The sequence below is a fragment of the Mauremys mutica genome, chromosome 3 (assembly GCF_020497125.1).
Source record: "Mauremys mutica isolate MM-2020 ecotype Southern chromosome 3, ASM2049712v1, whole genome shotgun sequence".
Classification (NCBI taxonomy): domain Eukaryota; kingdom Metazoa; phylum Chordata; order Testudines; family Geoemydidae; genus Mauremys; species Mauremys mutica.
In genome coordinates this window covers 158806552-158831423 of record NC_059074.1, presented here as the reverse complement: position 1 = coordinate 158831423, position 24872 = coordinate 158806552, and the positions used below count along the sequence as shown (strand labels likewise).

The 24872-nt window shown below is 42.2% G+C and overlaps 1 protein-coding gene across 1 annotated transcript in view; it reads right to left on the bottom strand.

Annotated features, from left to right (window-relative positions):
- NVL (nuclear VCP like) overlaps window positions 1-23931 on the bottom strand; it is a 77448-nt gene extending 53517 nt beyond the window's left edge. Inside the window, exons 1-10 of the mRNA XM_045010817.1 lie at window positions 23624-23931; window positions 22203-22276; window positions 20282-20334; window positions 20065-20164; window positions 17961-18012; window positions 17054-17323; window positions 12934-13060; window positions 12541-12617; window positions 12095-12229; window positions 1950-2051 (exon numbers count right to left, since the gene is read on the bottom strand). Coding sequence (XP_044866752.1) covers window positions 1950-2051; window positions 12095-12229; window positions 12541-12617; window positions 12934-13060; window positions 17054-17323; window positions 17961-18012; window positions 20065-20164; window positions 20282-20334; window positions 22203-22276; window positions 23624-23668 — 1035 coding nt within the window. The 5' untranslated portion in view covers window positions 23669-23931. The remainder of the gene's footprint in view (window positions 1-1949; window positions 2052-12094; window positions 12230-12540; window positions 12618-12933; window positions 13061-17053; window positions 17324-17960; window positions 18013-20064; window positions 20165-20281; window positions 20335-22202; window positions 22277-23623) is intronic.
- Between the last annotated feature and the right edge of the window lie 941 nt (window positions 23932-24872).

Genomic DNA, 24872 nt, shown 5'->3' with positions numbered 1-24872 from the left:
ACTTTAATTCATCAGTGTATTTAAACATTAACTAATCCTTAAAAAAAAGTATGCTACAGGCAAACACAGAGAAGCTTCTCTATTCAGATCTGTCAACGCCTCTTGATATAGAAAGGCAGAGTTTAAAAGCACACCGCCAAAGCTGTCAAGCCAGTGCAGCATGTGCGCCACCTAGCTGCTCGAGCATTATTTCTCTTAGTTTATCAGCACTTTTGGTACAGAAAGAACATAATTTTGCTATGTAGGGATTATAGTACCAGACATATGGCGCATGCTAGAATACAAGTTTTTTGTTCATGAGACCCAAGAGTCACTGAAAAAGCAATTTAAGATAACTAATGTAAGTGGCTAAGATAAAAAAAAAATTTTTTTTTAATTGAAACATGCTTCATGCAATAAATTCCACTGAAAAAGTTAATTTTGATAGCTAAGGGCCAGACCATTTTAAATGCAAAGAATATTTAAAAAACAAAACAAAAAAAACCAACAACCCACATTATCCATTTTATACCATGATTTTGGTTCTCGTTTCCTTATTGTTTGTAATAAAGGCTTTTTAAATTCAAAACAGCAGCTCAGGTTCATATTGGGACAGAAACTAACGTGACTCCACAATCCTTGCTTCCTCTGAATCCCACGAAGGCTAATGAATATGTTGAGGCCTCAAAATAGTGGTGATGGTGGAGAATGGAAATGGAAAAGCAAGCGTTGTCAAAAGGCAGATATGGAGGACTCTCTAGGGAATTATACAGAGATGTACTTAAAAGTGATTTTTAATAAGTAGCGTCCCCTCAACCCCTTCTGTTTTTCTTTGCTCTCATGGAGAACCAGACAGACCAAGATACTCTCACATCAGTGTTTGGTCATCACCAACCTGGGCTGGATTTCAGCCAGTAACCCAGCCGTGCTCTTGTTTATTTAAGACTGTGCAGATATAGGAAGAGTTAATCCTAAATTTTTTTCTTGGATTCCTAGCTCTTTCCCTGCAATTTCTTATTTCATACTGTCATAAACAGATAGTTAAGGGTTAAGGTCTGTTTTACCTGTAAAGGGTTAACATGTAGTACCTGGTGACCACCTGACCAGAGGACCAATCAGAGATAAGATTTTTTTCAAATCTCTGTGGAGGGAAGCCTTTGTCTGTGTGAGAACTGGTTTTGGATTAATAGTGAGTATTAATTAGAAAGGTGAATTAGTCTTATGATTTGATTTCTACATTTGCAATTGTGTGTTTGCTAAAGGAAATGCTTTATTCCTGTTTGCTGATATTGCTTTTACTGAGAAAAGGGGGAGAGGGGATTCTCTCCAGAGATTGATAAGGTTATACCCTATGAGTGTCCAGCTTGGGCTCATAGAGATTCTGTATTTTCTTTTGTTCTCTTAATAAATTCTTTCTTTTCTTTCTGCTTCCCTGTGTGTAGAGATTCAAGGCGTTTGAATGGAGAGAGAGGAGGGTGGTGGCAGCCGAAGGGGAGACCTACCCTAGGATTTTGGGGTGGGGGAAGACATGCGGGTCCTCACTTTGAAACCGCCCAGTTTCAAGTGAGGGTAGACTCCTGACACATACTAATATCACTAATGTATCCAAATTCACAGACCTAATGAAGAGGTCAACTTCTTAAGTAACACAGAGTAGTAATTACTCCAGTGTATACAAAAGCCAAGTATTTTATGTAGTGAATTGCCTAACAGAGTGACTACACATTAATAATTGTATTACAGTTTATATTTACATTGAAGGCTCTTTGGGGCAGGGATTGTCTTTTTGTTCTGGGTTTGTACAGCACCTGGTACAATGGGATCCCAGTCCATGACTGAAGATCCGAGGTTCTACAGTAATACAAATAATTCAGTCTTAATTTCAAATTGCAGCAGCAGAAAGGGACCATTAAAAGGTTTTATGAAGAGAAAGGATAAAGCAATTTATTAGCTCAGCTCCCTGGCCTCACCACAGCTTGTTCAAACAACTCTCTCAGCTTCTGTTCAGACTCCCCAGAGACTCCCGATACAATTTCAGTAGCAGCTACTTTGAGCATCGGCAGTTCAAGTTCCTAGAATAAACGTAAAGAACATGGTTATGAAATCTCAAAAACATTTCCTCTTAGCAGGATTTTCTTTGACTAAGTCCCCTAGAACCAGTGGTATTCACCCACGAAAGCTCATGCTGCAAAATGTCTGTTAGTCTATAAGGTGCCACAGGATTCTTTGCTGCTTCTATATTATCATAATACTTTACACTTATAAGGAGCCTTTCAAGAGAAGTTTTTAAAGTGCTTTAGAAACCACATGCAACAGCCCTACATCTAAGTGATCAGAGGCACTTAACCAAATGAATAGAGCTGGGAACAGAATCCAGGTCTCCTGGCTCCCACTTTAACAGCTTAATAGCATTTAGTTCATGGCAAACTTGGGAGTAATTTACCCCACACTAGCATGCTGAGCACTAGATGTCCATGTGCATCCTAATAGTTCCTTAGTGTGTTCTGAAATGGGAGTACATCAAAGCACACAAGGAACTGTCAGTGTGCATCAGCAGGGTCCACACCAACACATAGTGCACGACAGATAAACATGTGGTAGATTTACACCCCAGCTTGCAGTGAAGTACATGTTTGTGTAGGCTAAAAATACCCAAAGATTTAATTCCAAGAGAGTCTATCAACTTTACGCAATAAAAGCCTGCAAGTTTTCATTTTGAAAAAAGCTGTGTTCCAACAGTTCATAATTTATGTATAATTTCCAGACTATATAACCTACGGCCATTTAAGTGAATACAGCAATAAAAAACAAAACCAAAAAAAAAAAAAAAAGAGAGCTACTGTATTGACAAGCCTGGCAATAAAGTCCTCCATTTATCCCCAGAACAGACAGTGATAGTGCAACTGCTCCATAGTGCCATAAGCTGTCTCTACCCTGAACTGTAGGTACCCTGTGTGGAAGCAGGGAAAGAATTAATAAGGATTTGAAGGGGATCTTAATACATGTCAGTCAGTTAGCAAGAGTTAGCCCAGCTGTAACCCTAATGACGTGAGACTTCTAGAAGCAAGGATAGTGTGAGACATAGGGAAAGAACTGTGTACAAAGTTATTACGACCTTGTAACTGATAACCAAATATGCAGGCTTGCTTTTCTTAGGAGTGAGACAAACAAGATAGCAGAATGGCTTATGTATAAACAAAATGTAGTTGTTGCTCTCTATTGTCTCTATTATTGCTAGTTATTGTCTGTAACAAAAGTATAAAGACTTGCTGTAATTGTTTACCAGTTGAGAGACCTGTCCGGGACTGGGGCGACCCTGTGTCCTATGGCACTCTCTCCCTCCATTGTAATTACTGGAGAAATAATAAAGTATTTGATTTTGCTGCACCCAAACGAACAAGCGAGAACTGAGTTTTTCTCCGACAATTTGGGGGCTCGTCCGGGATGGCAACGCCCACGGACCCACAGACGGCTACTAAGGGTCATTCCCCTTCGAACCCCATGGCGCCACATGAGAGGTATGAGACCTTTTGAAATCTCTATTGGGGTATCGGAGGAGGACTGTCCGTGAGGACGTCTGTCTCTGTTGGGCTCACGCCATCTGAACTTATTGACTGTGCAGCAAGATCAGATGCAGAGTGGTATTGGGGAAAGGCCCCAACAAGGTTAGTTTATAGCAGTACTGGGAACTGCTGAGTTGGCCAAGGTAATGCATAAGGTAATGCATAGGTAAATGCATTAGAATGCACCGGTGCTGAGGGGTTTTTACCGCCTCAAGAGGGGTTGTCATACCGCCTCATGGTATTGGTCCGGACCAGGTAAAGATGCATTGTGGTTTAAAAAAAAAAACAAAAAAAACAAAAAAAAAACCCAGAGGTAAAGAAGAAAAAGGAAAAAAAAAAGAGGCCTTGGTGTGTGTGTGTGTGTACACCAGTGTGAGTGATTGTTATCGGAAGACGCCCAGAGTACCCTGTGAAGCGAAAGCTAGTGATCAGGACTACTCTAATGCAAGCCCGGTAACTAGTGGATCTTTAGGAGATCCGACCCACGGTGGGCTGACTCGGCCTGGCATCGTCCGGCGAGGAAGCTTCCTGAGTCTAGGAGTGTGTGAACCCATCTTCCCTCCCCCACCTTCCTTTGCGTGTGGGCTACTGACAGTCTGATCATCTCACTGGATGCAATCAGAGTAAGCGGCGCCGTCTCCCAGAGACTAGCCGATGCTCTTTGCTGAAGGGAGGTGTAGGAGAGTCATGGTCATCCCCGTTAGTCTCTCCTGTGTGAGTGCCCTGTAGGGAGAGATCCTTAGTTTCTGAGCCGCTAGCGCAGACAGGGCACCCTCTCTGTGTGTGTAAGTGGAAAATGGGTAAGGGACAGTCTAAGCATTCCACCTCACCCCCTAAGAGTACCCCAGCATATTCCATGTACGTACATTATGGTCCTAAAACCTGCAGGTATTTAGAGAATTGGAATCTTCACACTTGTGAAAATCCATCTAAACAATGTCCATTAGAAGGTATCTTCAATCTAGATAAGATCATATATCTCAGAGGAGCTTTTAATCACCAAAGAAAAGCCTCTGACACAGTGTGAGCAATTTGTCTAGGAACGGGTTAATTTGAAATTCAGCTTGTCCCAGAGATAAAGGGAAAGTTGCTCTACGTTCAAGGTCAAGAACCAGCGCAGACTATGCTAAGTGCAAAGAAAAACTGCTTTCAGCCCCAGCTGCTTGTGGAGGATAGAGACAGGCAAACCAAAGGCAATACAAGTTACAGAATTGAAATTACATTTGCAAAGCTTAACTTTCCAGTGAGATCCAGCAGTGTGCTTCTGCGACCCTGTAGCTGGTGTGGCTTGGAAATTCCTGGAAAAGCCACAGGCAGCTGACCTGAACTGGAATCTCAGAAAGAGACACCGCAGGAGATTCCAGGGTGTAAAAGAACAGCCATCCCAAGAGCAGAAGTATGTTGGAAATTCTGAACAAGCTGTATACAGGATAATCTCCCGTCCACCTATTCCCCCTTCTCTGACCGTTATACACAGACGTGGCCAGTCTGGACATGTGTGAGTATTAAAGTGGCTTAAGGCTTGGAGCATTCATATTTTTGCTGAGTGATGTGGGAGCGTTCCCAACACTCTCCATTGTTGTTTTATTATTTTTAATGAAGCTTTAAAATTTGATTATATGGTCTGTTTTCTCTATCCTCCCCCACCGTCCTGCAGTGTCAGTCTGATCACCTGACATGAGGGATAAATTGGTAACAGATATTTGTCACAGTTTGGTGAGCGATTGAGAATGGGGGAGCCCTGCAGAATTTACACCATCTATCTGTTTTACCCTTGTTATTTTATGTTTGCTTTGTTTGGTATTGTTGGTGTTATATGTCAAGAATTGCATGATTAAAGGTGAGCCCTAATAGAATAAGGAAACACTATGTGGTTTTGGTGCACTATCTGGTTCTGGTTCTGTTCTGTTTAACCGGTTACTGTTGTTTTCTGCTCTGTTCATTTGGGCGTTAGGTGTGTGGGCGGATCTGAACTTCTCGTTCGTAATTCCTCAGGGTGGAAGCCATGTGTGCGATGAAGCTCTAAGGTTGTATTGAGATTCTTCTGTTCCGCCCCCTGTAACGGACAATGTAATAGAAGTAGGAAAAAATCTGGCTTAGACTGTAATTCTCTCTGCTTTCTGTGTAATTTTCTTTTTTTGTTTAAGTGTCAGCAGACAAATGGGTGGGTCTCTGGGTAGACCCCCCTTAAAGGGGTTTGGATTATGTGTTAAGTAAATGGCCTTTACCCAATGGCCATGTATTTTTGCCCAGGTGGCAAGCCTTACTAGGGAGGACTCGGGTAGTCTTGTAAGTAAAAATGTTTTAGGGAAAAGACCAGAAGGGTGGGGGCTAGTTGAGAAGCCCACCCTCCTAGCTAAACCGGTAGTGGAACAAGTTTGTGCCCATGAAAGGGACGGTTCAGAGAGAAAAACAGGATCGGGCCCAGGCGGGCAGGCAACAGACAGAGAGATTGGAGAACAGGTTGGAAACTTTTGAAGGTGTAGTGGAAGGAAAGAGTAAGTGAGTATAAGCATGAATATTTCAAATACTCAGGAGGATATTTGGAATGGTGATTTGAATTGGTAAGTGGCCGTTGAAAGACAAAGCAAGTGATTTACAGGACAGTGAAAAGTTGACTCTGTAGTTGCTGGAAGGAATAGCAGTTGAACTTTGTAAAAATGCTAAAGAGAAAAGTTTTTGGTGTCTTTGACATGTTTGTAAATAAATTCAGGCAAAGAAATTATTAGATTGCAATCATTTGGCTATGAACAATTTTGTTAAATTAGTTAAAGAATGTATACAGTGCTATGTAATTAATATTGTATTAGGCTCTAAGGGCACTGTAAGTGGTGATGTTTTCTTTCAGTGTTTAAAAGCAAAAGTTAAAAGTAAAAAGCAAGCCAGAAAGCATCTGTGTTAATGCAAATTATCTAACTGATAAGGAAGAAGCCGCTGTAACCTGGGCTGCCTATAAAACACATACAAGAAAATATGGGGTAATTCCCGTTTTGCCTAAAATCAACAAGAGTATTTGTATATTTTAAGTAATTGACTGCCCAGAAGGGGTAGACTTCTGTTTTTGTCTTTCAGATAATCAAAGAAAACTAATGCCAGCTGAACAGCATTCAACGTACCATGCATTTACTGACTGAGTAAAAATTATGTTTTGTGTTCTATGTTCTGTCTTGTGGTGTTTGTCTCGTGGCCAGAATTGTTGTGTTTAATATTTTCATGGGATGGTCTGATTTAAACTCTAGCGGAAGTGTTGGATTGAAATGTGGATACTTGTTTTGTTCGACTTAGAATACAAAGTGTTTGGATACATCAGAAAAAAGTGATATACTAAAGTCTAGTACATTTTCTTGGGTGGGAGAAAGAAACTACATTGGCCAAATCTTTTAATTACAAATTGTAATTAAAATTTGCATACTGACGGTCTTTGGAAGCAAAGACACATGAAAAGTTAACCCACTCCCCATATTGTACGTGGGATCTTCTGGTTACCTCAGATTTCAGAGGGCTGGGGATGGTAGGAAGCTATTGCTGTTGTTACATGTACCGCTCACAAGACCCCTCATGATGAAGTTACCCGTGGAAATGCTTTGGCAGACTCTGCAGCCAAAGCAGCGACCCTTTCCGTACCTCAGGCTGAACATACTTGTGTCCTACTTGAGCAGCCTTCACTAGCCTCCCTTGAGGATCTGGCTAAGATCCAGGAGGCTGCATCTAGAACCTAGAAACACTCTTGGAGTGCTGATGGATGCATTTTCCATACTGATCATCTTTGGTGTGCCCCGGATGGTCGCCTGGTGGCACCGAAGATGTTACTGCCCTATCTTGCTCACATATACCATGGAATGGCACACGTGAGCAAAGGGGGGATGGTTGCTGCAGTTAACATAGATTGGTGTGCACCGAGTTTCCCTTCTGTAGCACATTCCTACTGTCAACACTGTGTGATTTGTCAACAGCACAACATTGGTAAAGCTGTTAAAGCTAAGCGGGCAGCCCACCCTCCTCCTCGGGGACCTTTTGTAAATATTCAGATTGATTTTATTCAAATGTCTAAATGTTGTGGTTATGAATATGTATTAGTTTTAGTTGATGTATTTACCAATTGGGTTGAAGCTTTTCCTTGCAGGAAAGCAGATGCCAGGACTGTTGTGAAACTTCTGCTTAAAGATTTTTATACACGTTTTGGCATCCCTGTGAGTATCAACAGTGATCGTGGAACTCATTTTACTGGACAGATTGTAAAGGAGTTATGTGCAGCTCACTGCCCTCAACACCCACAGTCTGCTGGGACAGTGGAACGCCAGAACTGGATTTTAAAGAATAAACTGGCCAAGATTTGTGCTGAGACAAACTTAAAGTGGCCAGATGCCCTTCCTTTGGCACTGATGAGTATGAGAGCCATTCCCAATCAAAAGACTGGACTCAGCCCTCATGAAATTTTGACAGGACGCCCAATGCGACTACCAGCTGCACCCCCACTAACCCTAGCTCAGATGGACATTCATTTGATGGATGACATAATGCTTAAGTATTGTCAGGCACTAATGAAATGTGTTAAGTCTTTTTATACACAGGTGAAGGAAGCATTACCGAAGGATCCTGTGCAACCTTGCCACTCATTGGAACCAGGAGACTGGGTCTATATAAAGATCCATCAACGGAAGACTGCCTTGGCTCCACGCTGGAAAGGCCCTTTCCAAGTCCTGTTGACTACCAACACCGCTGTGAAGTGCCACAGACTGACTGCTTGGACCCAGGATTCTCACTGCAAAAAGACCCCTCCACATCAGGAGAATTTTCCTACTGATGATTAGCCTATTCTTTCTTCTAGTTCTACTGTGCTTCTGGACAGCAGGGAAAAGGACAAGGTGACGTGCTAGCAACCTCTCCCTTGTCCACTAACAAATCTACTGTGCCTTTAAACTTTTCTAGAAAAAGCAAAACCATTACAGGGTGATGTCTGGTAATCTCCCCTGTAGGATGCTGAACCACGACTGCTTCGGGAAAGAAGAAACACCCACTCCACTGACATTGCCAAAGTCCAGGAATTCCTGACTAAAAGGGACATTGAGAACTGACCCTGGTGAAGAAGCAAAGAATTACACACTGGCAGAAAGAAAAAAATTTGTGGGACCCATGCTTGGGAATGTGGTATTGATTGGATTTTGGGGTTTATTCTACAGAATGCGACCTGTGTTTTGGATAAATCCTTCAGTATGTATTGCCCTCCCTAATTGGATTTTGAATGACATTGCCCTTATCCAGTTTTTAGATCACTTTTACATACCCAGATTGCTCACAAGGAGCTGCCATTAGATTAGTACAACAGAGAGCCTGGGTTATTTCCTCTGGAAAAAGAGGGGATTGAGCAGATCCCTGTGGGCTGGGGCCAATAGTGCGGCAGCCATTTGGAATATTCTTAAAAGCCAGGAACATGATAAGAAATTGGGCCAACTAGAAAAGGCCACTAGCCTTATTTTTGAAGCTCAGCTATCTTAAGTACAGGCTGGAGTTGGTGAGTTACATGTTATTTCCACCCTTAAGTTCTATGACCCAGAAGTTACTGACAGAGATGGTATTGAATATCACTGAGGCTGGGAAGGCATTGCAGTGGGATCTAGTATGTTTAGAAACTCAGGATTTCCTGAATGACCAGATGATGGCCATTCCGAGGGATCTTGAGCACCAGACTTGGCCCACTGCCCTTACAGACACATCAGGAATACCATCTGATCTGTGGTCATGAAGACATACTTGGACACTTTCTGGATGGAAGTGTGGACATTTACAGTGCTCCTTCCACGCATATGGACCGGTTGGGGGGGGGTGTGGACTCCCACATACCGAATCCTGCCGGGTCCATGGGGAGGATGCATGTGGGACTGAATTATTTACCGAGACATCTGGGAAATTAGACCACCTGGTATACCTAACTGATTTATAGACAGTACCCCTAGCATAACACCTGACATTTTGGATAAGGATAGAGAGTCAATGGACATTTTAGCCGTTAGAACCACCACAGCTCAGTGTATCTATAAACTGAAGCCAGGGGAAGTTGTCACTGTTTATGACAATATTTGCTGAGAGGGTGGAGGTCAAGGAACTACCCTGACGGGACACCCATTTTTTCAAGCTAATGATAGCTGTGTGTACGTTAAAGCCACCACATTGCAAGATATACATATTAATTTTACCACTGCTGCAGGCAATCATATTATTTACTGGCCTGCAGATAGAATGTTGCAAGTAGCTCTTAGATTTCAGGTATATTTTAATTGGACTAGAGTAGTGCCTGATCGGTTTTAAAATTTGCTTTAATTGTTACCAGAGGTTTAAAGAATCTCTGAATTGCAAGGGCAAATTCACATGCTTCAAAATATATATCATGCTGAAAAGAATGCCTTTCATACAGTTTATAGAGTGTCTACTTTATGTACTAAGTATGATGTCTTGTGCTTTGTAACCAAAATTGTACAACAGCCCCATTATATTATTCCTATGGGAATGTTATTGTTTGTAGTGTTGTTAGTTAGTTTAGGATTATGTTATTGTTGTTGTTGTTGTTGTAAAAAAACGTAATAATAGCAATAACTTTCATGTTCATGCTAATCATGCTTTGTCATTACATCCAATCAAAACCCCTAAGGTTGAAACATCTGATGTAGAATCTGAAATCCACGAATTAATGCAAATAGAGATTTGAAAATATTTGTTGTACTAGAAGTACAAAAGGGGGGAGTGTGGAAGCAGGGAAAGAATTAATAAGGATTTGAAGGGGATCTTAATACATGTCAGTCAGTTAGCAAGAGTTAGCCCAGCTGTAACCCTAATGACATGAGACTTCTAGAAGCAAGGATAGTGTGAGACATAGGGAAAGAACTGTGTACAAAGTTATTACGACCTTGTAACTGATAACCAAATATGCAGGCTTGCTTTTCTTAGGAGTGAGACAAACAAGATAGCAGAATGGCTTATGTATAAACAAAATGTAGTTGTTGCTCTCTATTGTCTCTATTATTGCTAGTTATTGTCTGTAACAAAAGTATAAAGGCTTGCTGTAATTGTTTACCAGTTGAGAGACCTGTCTGGGACTGGGGCAACCCTGTGTCCTATGGCACTCTCTCCCTCCATTGTAATTACTGGAGAAATAATAAAGTATTTGATTTTGCTGCACCCAAACGAAAAAGCGAGAACTGAGTTTTTCTCCGACACCTGTACAAGTAGAAAGTAGCTTATTCTCATGACTAAAATGCAGTAACAATCCCTGACATCTCTGATGACACCAGCTATAACAGGGGTGGGAAAACTACGGCCCATGTCCACCCATCAGATGTTTTAATCCAGCCCTTGAGATCCCACCAGGGAGCAGGGTCTGGGGCTTACCCCGCTCCGGCGCTCCAGTGGGGACGATGACTTGCCCCACTCCGCGTGTGCAATGGCTCCAGGAAGCAGCATGTCCCCCCTCTGGCTCCTAAGCATAGAGGCAGCCAGGGGGTTCCACATGCTGCTCCTGCCCCAGGCAGCTTCCATTGGCTGGAAACTGCGGCCAATGGGAGCTGCAGGGGCAGCACCTGCAGAAGGGGCAGCACGCAGAGCCACCTGGCCACGGCTCCACGTAGGAGCCGAAGGGGGGACATGCCACTGCTTCTGGGAGCCGCTTGAGGTAAGCGTTGCTGGGAGCCTGCACCCATGACCTCCTCCCACGCCCCAACCCCCTGCCCTGATCCCCCTCCCACCCTCCAAACCCGTCGGTCCCAGCCCAGAGCACCCTCCTGCACTCCAAACCCGTCGGTCCCAGCCCAGAGCCCCATCCTGCACCCCAAACCCCTCCTCCCCAGCCCCACCCCAGAGCCCTCAGCCCTCCATACCCCAACCCCCTGTCCCAGCCCAGAGCCCCCTCCCGCACCATGAACTCATTTCTGGCCTCACCCCAGAGCCCACATCCCCAGCCACACCCCAACCCCCAATTTCATGAGCATTCCTGGCCCACCATACAATTTCCATACCCAGATGTGGGCCTCAGGCCAAAAAGTTTGCCCACCCCTGAGCTATAAGGATGCCACTTGTAGAGGTGGCTGTTTGAGAAGGACAGATCATCAACTTATTTGACAGAGGCCAAACAGCTGTTGTATGGTAACTTCCAAGTTTAATGTCATAGGATTACCTCCCCATGGACTCAGCCATATAACAACCCAAAACAGATTTCACCCACTTTTTCAAAAAAATCCAAGCTGAAAACTTTTCTACTGTAAACAGATCAAACTTTAATCTAATACGTGGCCTGCTGAAAGTCCATTCCTTGTGAGTGCTTGCAAGAAGAAACTGAGCTTTTAATGCAATATTTTCCCCCTGCATGAGGATCGATCAAGGAATAATCCTGATTCAGATTGCATTTCTGTTATTTAAATTCTAATGGATGTTTATTTTGAGATGAGATGGGAAGAGGCAAGATAGATAAAAGCAAAGAGGAGAACATTCTAATCTATCTGCCCTCTCCCTATATTAAAAGAGCAGACAGGAGGAAGGGAAAGCAAATATTAAGGCAGTCTCACCCCAGCTATTGCCTGTGCTAGTAATGTCTTTCCACACCCTGGTGGTCCATGTAAAAGAAATCCTCGAGGTGGGACCACGCCTAAGTGACTGTAAACTTCAGGGTGACGCACATGTATCAGCATCTTGCATACCTCCTGTTAGAAAGAAGATAAAGATAGAGTAGATAGAGGAAAATAACGTAAACACTAAAATGCACAGAAGATAACTTGTGTCTCACTTATTTCAGTGACTGATATTAGGAGGTCAGTTCAGGTTAAGATCTATAGCTAGTCTTGCTGCCCTCATCAAGCAGCGAGACAGCTCTTTCTGTTGCCAATGATTTGCTGAGTTGCTATGCAAATCAGTCCTGCTTGGGCTCCAGCTGCCTCATTTTGTATATATGTAGTTTTATTCACTGTGTTCTCTATCCCATAAGTAACACAGCAAGGGTTTAATTAAAACTAACCTTCAGAGTTTCATCACTGCCTCCCACATCGTCAAATTTCACTAAAGGGAACTGCAGCTCTGGTCCTTTAGTTTTAACTGCAAGAAGAAAAAGGAAGGGAATAAATGAAGTCATTAGAATCTGGACACAGCAGAAGCCAGTGGCTGCAAACCCCAACAAGACAGACACTGATCTGAACACTTGGGTAAAAGATTATACAGAACAAATTATTTCTTATGCAACAGTCACAGGACTGGACTATTTTCTAGCACCACATGAAGGATGAATGTCTTCCTGAAAGGCCCCAACCGAAAAGTCAACATTTCAGAAGCGCAGAATATCTCTGATCCCAACTGCTACAGCTACCAACCACCCACATACTCAGTAAGCCATTTCAGAAATAGTAGCTCTCACCTTTCTGCTTACGCAAAACAGATTCTATTTCTTCATCTACATCTTGAGAGTCCTCTTTCCTTCTTTTTCGTCTCTTACTCTTTGTCTTCTTTCCTTCGCTCTCCAAAAAAGAAAGGTCTTTTGATTTCTAGAGCATAAAACACACAATGATATGACTGAGTCTTCAAATATTTAGTACATAAATGATTTGAGCTCTTCTACAGACACTTGAAAGAGCAGAATAAACAAAATCTGAAGACATATATGGTGCTTCATGCATAAATATTATGAGAATGGTAAGAGACAAGGTATGATCAATCCTTTCTGTGTCTAAATCATTGTATTACTTGGTTTTTACTAAGGATTGTTCACATTGATCTGTCTTTTTTTGGGGGGGGGGGAGAGGAGGGGGACTAAAGTTCCAGAAAAAAATTGTATACATAAGCTAGAAAAAGATCTAAGAATAAAAAGCTGATTTAAGTTAGTACTCATCTACACAGGAACGTTATTCCAGAATAAGGTAGGCCGCAAATTTAAAGCACAATAGTGATTCCAATATAACTCTCTGTATGGACACCTTTATTCTTGAATAAGAGCATCCATGTGGGTTGCTATTCTGGAATAGATATTCCCGTATATTCTTCAGTAACTATTCTGGACAGTTTTCCCATGCAGACAAGCCCTGAATTGCAAAGCAACAAACATTGTGTCTTTATACAGCTCTGTGTGTGTGTATATATATATAAAAATAAAAACACCTCCATTAGAACCATTAATTACCAGTAACACACTATGTTTGTACAGCACTTAGCACAGTGGGATCCTGGTTCATAAGTAGGGCTTCTAGGTGCTACGGTGATACAATTACTAATCACCACCAATATTGTAGTGAATATTGTGCAAATAACTCAGGTCATCGCTGTATATGCAAGAAATACACAAATGAGAGAATAGACAGATGAGATTGTGCATCTTATTAACTATGTTTTGTTTTCAACACAATTTGGTGGACATTTTATTCCACAATGATCCCCCTGCTACGCCATCTCCCCTTGTAGGGGCAAACACTGTCATTTTAGTCCTAGTAGCAATTTTCCACATCCACCATCAACTTTATGTTAATCAGTCAGCACGGTATAATAGTGAATAGGATGATATGCCTTGTCCACTAGAGAAGAAAAACATCAACTCTACAATATGCCCTTTAGCCACTGAACAAGGACAAAGAGGTCCTGGGGTGTCTCTTAATCCCCAAACTCTTGTATGTTCCCAACTGAAAATCCTCTGGTTGTTTTTGAACACTTTCCATCCTTAAAAACTGGCTCTGGGGTCGCAATGTCACCATAAGGATATTTTTAGATACACTGAGAATACATTGCCTTAAAGGGTCAATGTAAGCACATTTCTGTCTGAAGGCATTTTACTGACTTTTGTTAAAGAACAAAATTCCTATAACTGAAAGAAAGTCCCCGGGCGATGCTCTGGAACTGCTCCCTACAAAGCCAGTCAGGACTCTGGTGAAGTCTCCTCTCTCTGAGCAGACTGTCTTCAGGGCAAGAAGCTCACACAGCTTCACCTCCTTGGGTCTGACCTTGGAGCATTCAGCATCCTCTGCCCTTCCATGCGCTTCCCAGAGCAAGTCCGCCCAGGCAGGGTCCTGGGGAAGCCAGAGGGCCCTGCACCCCAACTTCGCAGTCAGACATGACTCTTGGCCAGCCAGTAAAACAAAGGTCTATTAGATGACAGGAACACAGTTTAAAACAGAGCTTGTAGGTACAGAGAACAGGACCCCTCCGCTGGGTCCATTTTGGGAGGCAGTGAGCCAGACAACCAAGTCTGCACCTCACGCCACGTCCCCAGCCAGCCCTCAACTGACTCACTCTCCAGCCCCTCCTCCTCTGGGCTTTGTCCCTTTCCTGGGCCAGGAGATCACCTGATTCCTTTGTTCTCCAACACCTTTAGCTATCACCTTGCAGGGAGGAAGGGCCCAGGCCATCCGTTGCCAGGAGACAGAGTGTCGGACATTTATGTACACTGGCCCTTTGCTCTGCAACAATTACACCCCCTTATCCCACCACCTAGAGACTTAAGAAATGCATAAGGGAAACTGAGGCATCACTACAGTATTCAGAGGAAACATTAAAAACATCCCACTTCATCACAACATCAAAGAAATATATTTCTCTTTTCAACTTGTTTACTTCGTACACTGTGGCCCAAAGGGCCTCTTTATGTCAACTGACAAAGGGCCTACTCAACACGTGTCATAATATTTAGCCAAACAGTATCTTGTCAGGTATTATATAATATCTAGTAACATGCTGTCACGAATATCGAGCGATGTATTTACAGGTTGTGTATAAACAGTTATGCATGTGCGCTAGAAATATGCTCTTCAAATAAGTTTTGGAGGCATGTGGATTTCCACAAAGGAACGTAAATTTCCCTATCTGCATGGTTCAAGCTAACAGGCTGACTGAAAAACAGTATAGAGCTTGATTATAAACAAAGGACAATTGAAGTACATTTATACCTGAGTTGAACAAAGTGATGAAGCCAACTGAGAAAACAAATTGATCAGAGGATGAAGGGACTGAGTGTCTGCACCTAAAGAACCAGCAGTAGTGGAGAGATCTGTCTGAGTTTACTTTTCAAGGGGTTCATTTAAAAAGTATTCTGCACTATAAAAGGGAAGAATAGGGAAAAAGGATCAGCATCCTCTGATTCTGTGAATAGTGGATCCACCTGCTTGAGGAGCTGGAGACACTGATAGCTTGATGTAAGTCAGAAAGCTGTTTAGGCAATGATTGCAGTTTGTTAAAGTTAAGTTTGGTCACTAGAAAGCAGGTTGGTTTTTTTCTGTTTGTTTGTTTGTAACCAGACCTGTCTCTTTCTCTGGCTTAGTATCACTTAAATCTATGTTCCTTATCAATAAACTTATGCTTAGTGTTACTACAACCCATATGCTATGCTGTGTATTAAAGACAGCTAGACCACGGGTTCTCAAATTGGTGGTTGGGACCCCTCAGAGGGTCACAAGGTTATTACATGGGGGGTTAATGGTGTTAAATATGTAAAAAAAGTGTTTTTAAATTTAAAAGGAGGATCGCACTCAGAGGCTTGCTATGTCAAAGGGGTAACCAGTACAGAAGTTTGAGAACTACTGAGCTAGACTAACAGGCTAGCATGTACCCTGTCTGTTTGGAGGCAGTGAACTTGGTAATTTCTGTGACTGTTCAATGAGAGGGGTTGGATACTACAAAGAGATATCTCTGGGAAACTCAGGAACTGGGGTTCACTGAATGTTACCTACCTGGCAGAGCCTCAAGGAGTTTGCTGGTGAGGTGGACAGAGGGGTGTGGCAAGGAGCTTTACACAGGTTAAGATCCAGCAAAACTTATCTCTCTGTCTCAGCAAGAGAAACACCCAGTGGCTTATGGTTCTGGACAGTACTTTGCACTGTTTCCCCTGTCTGTCAGTCTCCCCTGTTCGCATGGGACTTGCACACAGCAACAGGAGAAGTCATTTAAAAAAAAAAATTAAGAAAATGTGATTGTAAAACCACAAAAATGGGCAGAGTAATTTGGTCAGGTGTGGTTCCTGAAACTATTTGACTGATTTTTTTTAAATTAACTAGATTTCCAGTCTTTTAATCTTGAGCATCTCAAACATACAGAAGGCGTTTTTTAAAAAAAGACTTTGATACAGTACAAATTTGTCTTGCGTAAGAACATATAATCTAGTGTTGTTTGCACCAGAACATTTTTGGCAGCTACAATACTTATTGAAAAAAGATGGCACCAAGCAACTAAGCCAGTCTTTCATCATAACATCTTACATTTACAGAGCGCTTCACAAAAATTAAAATCCACACACTGCTTCTTCCACCAATGCAGCAACCTCTAGGTTGAAACATTGTAGGTGTATTAAAAAAAAACAAAACAAAAAAAAAAAACAGGTTTGCATTGCCCACTAAAGGCTCAAACTTGTTTTTATATACAGTGTGCATCTTGGGGGGCATGAGAAGAACAAGTCTGTTTTTCATACTGTACTTCTAAGTATTGTCACATAAGGTAAGAAATGTACTAAGCCCCAATGTGTATGCCATGTTAAGTGGTATCAGATTTAAAAGAGAAGCTACCTCAGATATCTGTTTCCTTTCCTCTTCTTCCTCACACAGGTCAATTAAGAAGTTGTCTTCCTTTCTACCTGGGGTTTTATCAATAAACCATCCACCTTCAGAGATCCTAGTATCAAGTGGGGTGCCAGATGGAAGAGCACTAGTTCTGGGTGCTGTCACTTGTGCAGGGCTACTGGTTTCTGTTGGCTCATTCTTGGGAGTTGCTGGAAGAGAATCAGGATCTCCTTTCCGGTATAAGGTCAGCAGAGAGCTGTTCAGGTGATTTGTGGACTGCAAAGTTTATGTATTTGAAAGAAAATTAAAAACCAACAAAAAAACCAATTGCTTGCAGATATCTCCCTTAGCAAGCAAACAGCCTTAGTGCGATAGTAGAGTCTTTACTCTGCCTTCTCCTCCCACCTTGGCAATGTTCCCCTTCCTCAGAAACAGCCCCCAGCCACAGTCCTGCCTCATTCTTCCCCAGGAAATAATTTCCTTTCAACTCTACAAGGTCTCCAGCTGGGGACTCCTGGTTGATGTGCTCATTCTGATGAGCCACCTGAGGTTTGTCAGAATGAGGGTATCAGCCAAGCCATTAGCAGTTTGGCAACCAAAGAGCACCATGGGCAGCCAGAATGGAGGGGGCATAGCTGGTCAGAAACACTGTGGCTGGTACAACTTCCAGGATGCTAACTTTTAAGAACACCACTAGCACTGGAACATATATTTAAAAAAAAACAAACAAGTCTCACCATAAAGAATTATATTAATTCTAAATCAAAGTTTGGGCCTTTACCAGATGGCGTATACACAGTTCTGTTTTAAAATTCTTGTATATTTTCAGTAAAGAGCATCGATATATTTCATATGTGCACTGCTGTGTTCGTTTCAACTGCACTATACCATAGAGAGTGAAATATGGACTTACTAGAGGTTCTGAGTAATCATCATCTGAGTCGTCTGTGTAGCTTTCCACATCCCTTTAGCAGAAAAGTGAGGAGGCAGAAATTATGGGTACAACATACCATAACAGCACAATGAGACATCTGTACAACTAAGAGAACAAATATTCTCCCCTAGGAAGATGCTAGGCTCTCCGTGCTTGGACTACAATACTACTGCGTGTGAGACAGAGGGTAGAGATAGAACAACTCTTCTGATGGCCTTCTCCCCCTTCCCCACAACCTAAGTCTGGTTGTGGAAGGGGGAAAACCTTCTCTCCTCAGCGCTTCCACCACCAGCTGGGCTCTCTATAGTAGATGAAGCTATTCTGGTAGTCCTGAAATCAGACTTCAAAGCCTGCTGGAACAGCTCACTCAGTTTGTGTGGCTGGAGGCCTTTGAGGAACTAAAGCTGTATTTATTTTAAAGTTCTGGGGCTAGAATTCAAACCAAAAAGATAAAAAGGTTGGAATCATGAGCAGAATACCTCAAGGGGACAAGGAGGGAGGAGAGAGTGTTTTGTAATTTTAACAAATAAAAAGATATTCTCTATGATTAGCCTGCTTTTGACTAATAGGTAACAGATTAACTGCTGAATTTGTCTTCATTAAAAAAATACTTTAAAACCTCAGTAACACACCTCAATATGTATTTACAGCAACTGAGATAAACATGAATATTTCATGTCTTGTGTGGCAGTAATAAGGCTTAAGCAGGCTGTAGCCTCTAGAAGGTACATGATTACACTCAGAACAGCTAATGCCAGTGTTAATCCATTCATTCAAGAGCAGCAATACACATACACATTGTGAGAAGTCAGGCAGTTTAAGCAGTGCATTACGTATATATGGTTACTATAAAATTAAGAAGTTTCTCTGACTTCTTTAGCCATACTCAAACACTTGACTGAATTTGTCCAAAAGCTATACTCTACACTGCCTCCTCTTGATGAGTCCAGACCTAAATGAGCCCAGATTATCCCTATGCTGTTAATCATAGAAATTAGAATCGCAAGACAGCAGTCACTGTATCTCTCCCTGTCAATGCTTGTCCTCTGGACTGTCATTATAGATGTCTGTTTGCACAGGAAATTGTTAATATTTAGTAGGTTTAATAAAAAGCCAACAGACTGTTGTTTTTTAAAGTGGTTAGAGGTTTGATTACTGAAATTCAGAAGATTTGGGTATTTTGTACTGAATTCAACATACCCTGTCTTAAAAACACTTATACAAATGGCTATTACTGTCACTCTAACTGTAAGTGAGAAAATATGTTAGCACTAATAAAAAGGGAGGCATATTTTCAATATTTAATGCAGAGTAGTCTCTATCACATTTAAGGAGGCAGAATGCTCTAGACTGTGCACAGGGTTGGGAGTCAGGAAATCCAAATTCTAATTTCACTTCTAACACTAACTGGCTGTGCGCCCTTGGAAAATTCACTGAAACTCTCCATCTCAGTTTTCCCATGTCTAGGGTGACCAGACAGCAAATGTGAAAAATCGGGATGGGGGTAATAGAAGCCTATATAAGAAAAAGCCCCAAATATCACGATTGTCCCTATAAAATCAGGACATCTGGTCACTCTACCCATGTCTAAAATAGCGATAACACCTCTGTGACAAAGATGAGTTGTAAGGATTTAACAGACAGGCCTTAATTCCATAAGCTGCCTTACCCACAAGGAAGGTGAATCCTTCTACCCACAAGGATCCCTTCGATTTGGGGGTCTGTAGCCTGGTCTTCACCCGCAGTTCCCCACACATACACAAAGTGTTCTTAAATTAATTAACTTGAGTTTCTCCCAATGAAAAGGTAGTTGTAGTTTTTATACGAGTTAGCAGGTTGAGTTCAAGTCTATGGGCCTGGTTCACTAGAATGTACCTTGAGTTAAGAACTCCCCCCGGTCCTTTTTATTTTTTTCCCCAGCAAAGACCAGGCTTATGAGGGTACAAGGGCCCACCTGTGTGGAACAGCTTGCAGGATCAGGGCCTTCACAGTAATAGAGTTTTTTAAAGATACAAAGCACTATGGAAATGTTAAGTACTGACACTGTTAAAGTAGTCTTAAGGCAATAAGTGTTTCCACTTACTCATTCTCTTCTCGTCTGTGTCTTGCTCTTTTTGCCACATGTTCATTCTCTAAGGTTGTTAAATCTTCAAATTCTCTCTCATTACTGATTATACCAAACACTGAAAAAAACCCAGAAGAACATGGATGGCCACAAGTGCTCAACAACAGTGTAGTCAGTAATTCAGAGAGCTTCTTACAGCTTCTTGGTATTTCAGTCCTGATATTAACAGACTTACCTTTCTCAACCTGAATTCTAAAGGCATTTCTTTTTCTTCGTCCATATTCTGCACTGAAAAACAATTGTACAGTGTTAGGATCTCACTGAGGCCTTCTTTCGTGTATTGTCATTCTCAGTGTAGATACAAGTTTCTAAAGTGACACAATCCACAATCTTTTACACAAGTACATTCTGGAACCAGTTATGTGGAAGAGTGACTTTGGTTCGAGCTATTCCAGGCTTTTAAAAAAAGATTAGGTGTAACTCAAATGGCATCATATTAAACTCAGTTTCTGGGATAAAAGGTGCAAAGTGAATCACAGGTCTCTAGCTAGTGGTCTTCCCAGAAGGACATTTAGTAGAGATTATGACCAGCATCATTGGCTGGATATGTAGAGCAGTGAGTGGCAATATAAAAGAAGAGTCAGCCAAGTGGATTTTCATTCATAATAGGCTTGTTTGCTTTAAACCACACAAATAGAACTAGGGACTCGACCAGGATAGGTCCTTCAGCCATAGGATTATTTTTCCTTTTAGGCATGATAATGAAAAATTCAGCCCCTTTCATCATTAGCAATGAATGTGCTCTCCCAACTTCATGATCAAATGGTTGACTTCCCTTCTACTAACAGACCACAAATTAAACATCCTCCCAAAAAACAGAGGTTACAAACACGGACAAAGCAACCTCCTTGCCCTCCTTCAAATTCTGCCTTAAAATTCTCTTTGCTGTGATGCATTAAAAAAACCTAGAAAAGTTAGGCAACTGATAGATTAACATCAGCATCTAATTGTTTCCTTGTGCTCCCTGTTGTCTCTTGTCAATCTTCAATGGTCAGATTTTCAGTACAAGACCTATCTTTCTGTTAGGTGTTCGTACAGCACCTGGCACAATAGCTCGTAGTCAGTGGCTCATACGTGCCAACAATATGATGCAATTGCAAAAAAGGCAAATATCCTTTTGGGGTGTATTAACAGGAGTGTTGTATGCAGGTACAACATAGCAAGATAGCAAGTGTGAATAATCGGGACAGAGAGGTGGGGGGATAATAGGGTCCTACATAAGACAAAGCCCCTAATATCAGGATTGTCCCGATAATATTGGGACGTCTGGTCACCCTAGCTGTACATAAGCCACGGGAAGTAATTGTTCTGCTCTACTAGGCACTGGTGAGGCCTCAGGTTGAATATTGTGTTCAGTTATGGGCACCATACTTTTGTAAAGATTGGAGAGAGTCCAGAGGAGAGCAATAAAAGGTCTAGAAAACATACCCTATGAGGAAAGGTTTAAAAAAAAAAAATGGGCATATATAGTTTCAAGAAAAGACAACTTATCAGATGCTCCCTCAGCATTCAAATCTATTAAGGGCTGTTTTAAAGAAGATGGTGATAAATTGTTCTCCCTGCCCACTGAAGGTATCAGGACAAGCCAATCTGTTTAATCTGTAGCAAGGGAGATTTAGATTAGATATAAGGAAGATCTTTCTAACTATAAGGATAGTTAAGTACTGGAATAGGTTACCATGGGATGTTGTGGAATCCTGTCAATGGAGGTTTTTAAGAACAAGTTAGACAAACAACTGTCAGGGATGATCTAGGTATACTTGGTCCTGCCTCAGTAAGATGGACTAGATGACCATTTGAGGTCTCTTGTGCCCTACATTTCTATAATTCTCTGTGCCACTGCAATATGAGTAAGTTACTAGATACTATATATCAGCCAAAGAGAATCTTGCAGTGAAAACAATTTATTTTGATTGTACTTCTTCCTTGATCAATGATGTACTAAGCAACTTTCAATCCTAGTTTATAATAAGGTATAATTCAGAACTGTCATGAGAAATACATTTAAATTTTACAAACAGATATGCAAATACATATTACCATTTCTATTATTTAAAAAAAAAAAACAGAATGCAAGGACTAAGCTTTTTGCTCACCTGTAAGTTTTCTGTAAATCAGCTGCTAAAATTCCAATGTCCACATATCGGCCACATTTATTACTGCTTAGGTACTGAAATGCAGAGTTTATAGAAATGAACAAAATCTTAGACTTTTGCTGAAATTATTGACCTTCACAAATTATCATCATAAAAGAGAAAATTTAAATTGAAAAATCTAAACAGCTTGAATTTGTTTTGCACAAAGTTATCAGATTGATAAATTATTTGACAGGAAACTATTAACTATTTACACAGCCAACTGGCCACGTTTACTGGGAAAAGTAGTATACTATATTTGGAGGCCAAACTAACTATTGTCATTAATTGAGGCAACTCCATAGACTTCAATCAACAGAACAGTGATACTCAGATTGGTTAATAATTAAATCACGTGTGTGTGTGTGCTGAAAAGAGATGCAGGAGACATATTAGGAAACACAGTTTAAGTCATTAAGCAATCAGGATGCTTTTACTATCTTATAAACCAATTCAGTTATCAATTTGCACTAAGTTGTTAACTTATTTGCTGTGAAACTAAAAACTAAATATATGATTAGTATTATTGAAACAATGAATTCACACTACTGTGGCTCTTTTGGGTAATGTTAAAGCTAGGAGGTCTGAGTATCACTGCAACTGCAACTGAGGAAGATGGTCCTGCAGCCAAGGCATTGAACTTGGAAATGGAAATCATGGGTTCTATTTCTGCCACTACTAAACTTTCTGTGCAACCTCATTTCTGTGTGTCTCAGTTCCCTGTCTGTAAGAGGCAGATCATAATTTAATATCTAATAGGGGTGTTGTGAAGATAAATGTAACTTTGCAAGGTGCTTAGGGGAGTGCCACTTAAAGTATGTCAATCAAATGCTATAGCATTACACCAGTTTTTATACCTGGCTTTTAGTCTGGCCTATTTTCACAATAATCACACCCTCACATGGACCACCAACTCAAGGGCTTGAGTAAAATCACTGCTCCCCCTCACCCCCAAATCAATAGCTCCCTAACTGTCTCGGGTTTTCTAAAGGCATCCATTACTGTGGGATCGCAGCTCCCTCCGACAGGGGGGTGCCCAGGTGGTGTGACCCCAGGAACAAGATGACACCTTTCGGGGAGCCCAAGGACCGCGCCCAGCGCGTTTTAAAGACACACACACAGCGCGTGGTGCTGGCACTGGCCCTGACAAATAAACAGCCGCTCGCCTCCCCTAGACCTGAGAGCCGGGTGACGGCTCTGTAGCGCGGGGCGATGCAGGGCTGCGCTGCGGCCGCCCCTGGTTGCATGCAAGGCACCAACCCCGCGTTAGCCCTGGAGGAGCGCGCGAGGGAACCCGGGGGGGGGGGTGCGCGTGACTTGACTTCCCGGGGCTCGGGACGGGCCACAGCGAGGCAGGAGCAAGGGCGGGGGGGGGTCGGCACCTGCTTGATTCGCTGCTTCAGGCGAGGGTCCGCGCGGCCCCGCATGGCCCAGCGCCTCCGGCAGCTCTCGCCAAGCGACCCGAGGCCGCCAGAACGATGGCGATCAGCCCGCAAAGCCGCTCCGGAATTCTACGCAGGCACCCGTCTAGCCACCTAAACCTCCGCCCGTAGGACCCATTCAAACTATCCCAACTTTATTGGCAGTTCTGGTATTACGAACAAGCCCTGTTCTGGGCTAGGAACCGCCTACGATGCGTTTACTGGACAGCAGGCGCCCCCGTCCCAAAACCCTCAGCTGCCTAGGGCTTTCCCACCCTTTTCCCCTTGGGGCTGAAGATTCCTACCTGGGGCCTGAGCCCGGCCAAATTCCTTCAGCCATTTTGCATTGATAGCGTTTCTCTTGTGCGCAGGAAAGCCCTGTCCGGCCATTGGGCGCTCACTTCACCATTGCTGAAGCTGCAGACATAAAACTTGGCTTGTTTTGTAGATCTCATTCAGGCGTGGACATCAGTTATGTCTTTTTAAAATCCGGCACAAGTTGGTTGTATTGTGCTTACAGGGAGGACCCAGCAATGAACAGCATTTCAGTTAAAGCCATGCCAGTATCAGTCCATCAGTGGCATGCTATTTATTTATTATTGGTGTTATCACAGTGCCTAGGAGCCTTATGATTAAGCCAAAAAATTAAATGAAAGTTTAGGCATCAACACAGCACTAAGTTTTACAAGTCTGGCATGCACAAGTCAGACATTTCCAATCCCTCCCCCCTCTTCCTGGGACTTAGCCACAATGTTGTCTTCTCTGCCTTGCACATACTGCAGATAGTACTATACATTTCTGTTTCTCTTGTTAATTATATTATTGAAATAACGGGATGTGCACGCATAGCCCAATTAGTAATGCAATAAGAACCTTAACTTTAGGAATGTCCTCACTTTAATGGGTTTTGTTTTATTAATGTCACAAGCCATAACTTTTACATTTAATATTTTAAATCCTGTGCTAACCTCCCTCCACCCCATTTGCCCAGCTGTGGCCGCTATTAGGATTCTGTGCTTTCTCCTGGGGGAAGGAAGTGGGTGTGTTGCCAGCACAAAGGCCCGAGGCGACAGCAACAGTGGTTCGTTGCCCGGAGTGCCTCGCTCCAATAGACACACGAGGGTGGAGAAGCAAAAAAAAAGGTTTATTTGAGATCTCAAAGCAGGATGCTCGGAGACACACGTCTCAAATCAAGCACACTCCATACAAG